Consider the following 2,808-nt stretch of genomic DNA (forward strand, 5'->3'; position numbering starts at 1 on the left):
TTTTAGCTTTGCTCTACCAAAACCTTTGCTGCCGCGCCCCGGGCCGGGCGGTGGCTGTCACTAGGTGTCCCCCGCGCACCGGGAGGGCTGGCTCAGCCCTGCCCGCCTTGGGACAGCGGCGGTTAGACCGCCGCGTTACACCGCCGTCTGGATAATAACTACACATCGATGTAAATATAGGTTATGAATATTCACGGAAGGTATGTGCGTACCTATACAGAGAGCTCAGCAATAATCAAAGACACCGCAGCCTGGAGCCCGCCCCCCCCCCCCCCCCCCCCCGGTGCCCCGGACGAGGGGCGACCCCGCCGTGCGGGGCTGGGCTGGGCGCGCCCAGCGGGACGCGATCTTCGGCCGATCCGCCACTGCGGGGGCAGCGGGGAGCTGCCGGGGACTCCAGGGCTTCTTTTCGATCTTCCTAAGAGGGTGAGAGTGCTAAGTAGTTTGACACAGATGTGCAAAGTAAATCATCACCCATGAAACTGAAACGTGGATTTCGAGAGCCCAATTCCGACCAGAGATTTCTGAAACTGGCGTCTGATTTCCCAACCCCAAACGTGCAGTAACATAAAGATTATGTCTACATTTTCTTGAAACTTCGGGCATTTTTTTTTAAAAACACATTCTCCACATAAGAGCCTGTCTCCACATTAACAAAAATTAACCATCCCAGAACAGCCCACATCGATATTTTACTTCCGAGATGAGATTCCCGTGTTGTGACCCAACTCCATCAACTCCAAAGGAAAAGAAATAAATGGAACTATTCTCATCCACCGGCATGCACCGAAGGGAGGCTCTGGCACAGCCGCTGCTACCCGAGTCGGCACCCAGACCCCGCTCCCTCCGCCACGCCCAAGGGCGCCGCAGCCCCGGGATGGTTTTGCGGTCCGGGCGTGTGGCTTCCTCGAACAAAAGGGGACAGTGTGTGTGCGGGGGGGGGGGGAACTTCCCGCAAGTCGGTGCCGTCGGGGCACAGAGCTCCCCGCGCTGTTCCCCCGCGGGCGGCGGGCCGGGGAGGGGCGTCGGCGGGGGCAGCCCCCGGCCATTGATAACCCCCGGCCCCGCCGCTGGCAGGGGGAGACGGCAGACCGCCTCGCACGCCGGTCCCCAGGCACCTCCACCCACCCCACAGTGCGCCGTGAGTGCCCCCGGGACAGAGCGGAAAATATCGGGGTGGGATGGGGGGAACCGGGTTCGGGGGGAAAAGAGGGGACTTTAGGGGAGCGCTTTGCCGGGAGCGAGGTCGGGCTGCCGGGCGGCGGCCCCTCGCTGCTTTGACCCTGCGGGTGCGGGCTCTCGGCTCACGCTGCCCCGGGGTTACGGCTTCCCGGCTGGGGCGGTCCCGGGGCCACGCCACCATCGGGGGGCTGTCAGCGGAGGGGGGGTAAATACAAGCTAGAAGCCCCGGGGGTTACGGTCCTGGAGGGACAAGCCCGCCCCGCGCCCCTCCGCCCAAACCAGCCCCACCGGCTCAGCCTGGCGCGACCCCCGGGGCGGGCGGCGGGTGGGAGCAGAGCGGGCAGCCGCCCGCCCGTCTCCGTCTCTCCGCAGGGCGCGGGAGGATGCGGCGGGTCGGCGGGCGGACGCTCCGTCGCTGAGGCACCGGAGGAGGCTCCCGCGGCGCCGAGGAGATGAGGCCGCCCCTGGCCCTGCTGGCCCTGCTGGCCCTGGGGGCTGCCGCCGGCGGCGGCGGGGCGGGCCCTGAGGCGGCGGGGCGGTTCTCCACGCCGGAGCAGCACCGCTGCAGCTGGGAGCTGCGCTCGGCGGAGGCGGGGACCAGCGAGCTGCGGCTGAGCTGCCGACCGCCGGCGGGCGGCGGGGCGGCGCGGAGCTGCGCCTACCGCGGGGAGCCGCGGCGCTGCCCGGCCTACGGCGCCCGCAGCCGGCAGTACTGGCGGCAGATCCTGGGCCGGCTGCGGCGGCGGCAGCACCCCTGCGCCCAGGGCGGCCCGCTCAGCGCCCGCCTCTGCGGGCCGGGCCGGGCGCCGCCCGAGGCGCAGCTCCGCCTGCTGCCCGCCCCCGGGCCCACCCCGCCGGCCGCCCCCGCGCAGCCCAGCGCCGAGCCGGCGGAGAGCTACTGCGCTCAGCGGTGGCACTCGCTGTGCAGCTTCTTCGTCGGGTTCTGGGAGGGCTGAGCCGCTCCCCGGCCCGCCGGGAGGCAGCGCGGCCGCCTGTCGTGTCCCTCACCCCCGGGCCGGGGCTCGGCTCTGCCCGGCCGGCGCGGTCCGCTCTCCCCACCTGGCCTGCCCTCACCGTCCCTCTGCTTTGTCAGCTTTCCTCTTTGCCTCCCCAATAAATCGGAAACTATTTTGTGACAAGAAGCTCACGTAACTCTCTTCTCTCGTCAACGTCCTGTAATGCCGTTACGCCGCTGCACTGCGCGCGTGAGGCCTGTCAGCTACCTGAGGAGAGGAGGGCATCTGGGGACAGTTCGTGTATTTGAGTACATTTAAGTTTTTCAGAGGACATGAACACGGAGAGACAGCTATTCCCTCCCCCGCCTCAATTTCTGTAAGCCTAAAGGTTAAAGTTGCACTGAAATTGCCCGATTAGAAAAACAGACATTTATACCAAAATAAGGAACAACTGACACTTCACTAAACAGTAGGTCCTAGAAAAAAAACCCACACTTGCTTGCTTACAACGATTTCGCCATCTAAACGAGGCAGTCCAGTCCTGTTTCCACAGAGCAGATGGTCACTGACTTCACACAGCAACATGAACAGAGTTGGGTGAGAAACCAGCTGTGAAAAGACCGAGAACCTCAGAAGCAGCTAGGTACACAAACTGCATTTGGGAGATTAA

The 2,808-nt window shown here is 65.1% G+C and overlaps 1 protein-coding gene across 1 annotated transcript; it reads left to right on the plus strand.

Moving 5' to 3' along the window:
* The first annotated feature begins 1,048 nt into the window (after positions 1 to 1,048).
* FGFBP3 (fibroblast growth factor binding protein 3) lies at positions 1,049 to 2,283 on the plus strand. The gene is made up of 2 exons (XM_082486354.1): positions 1,049 to 1,141; positions 1,555 to 2,283. The coding sequence occupies exon 2, from the start codon at positions 1,635 to 1,637 to the stop codon at positions 2,136 to 2,138; it is 504 nt and encodes a 167-aa protein (XP_082342480.1). The 5' UTR covers positions 1,049 to 1,141; positions 1,555 to 1,634; the 3' UTR covers positions 2,139 to 2,283.
* The last annotated feature ends 525 nt before the right edge of the window (positions 2,284 to 2,808 follow it).

The sequence above is a fragment of the Vanellus vanellus genome (assembly GCF_965231255.1).
Source record: "Vanellus vanellus genome assembly, chromosome: 7".
Classification (NCBI taxonomy): Eukaryota; Metazoa; Chordata; class Aves; order Charadriiformes; family Charadriidae; genus Vanellus; species Vanellus vanellus.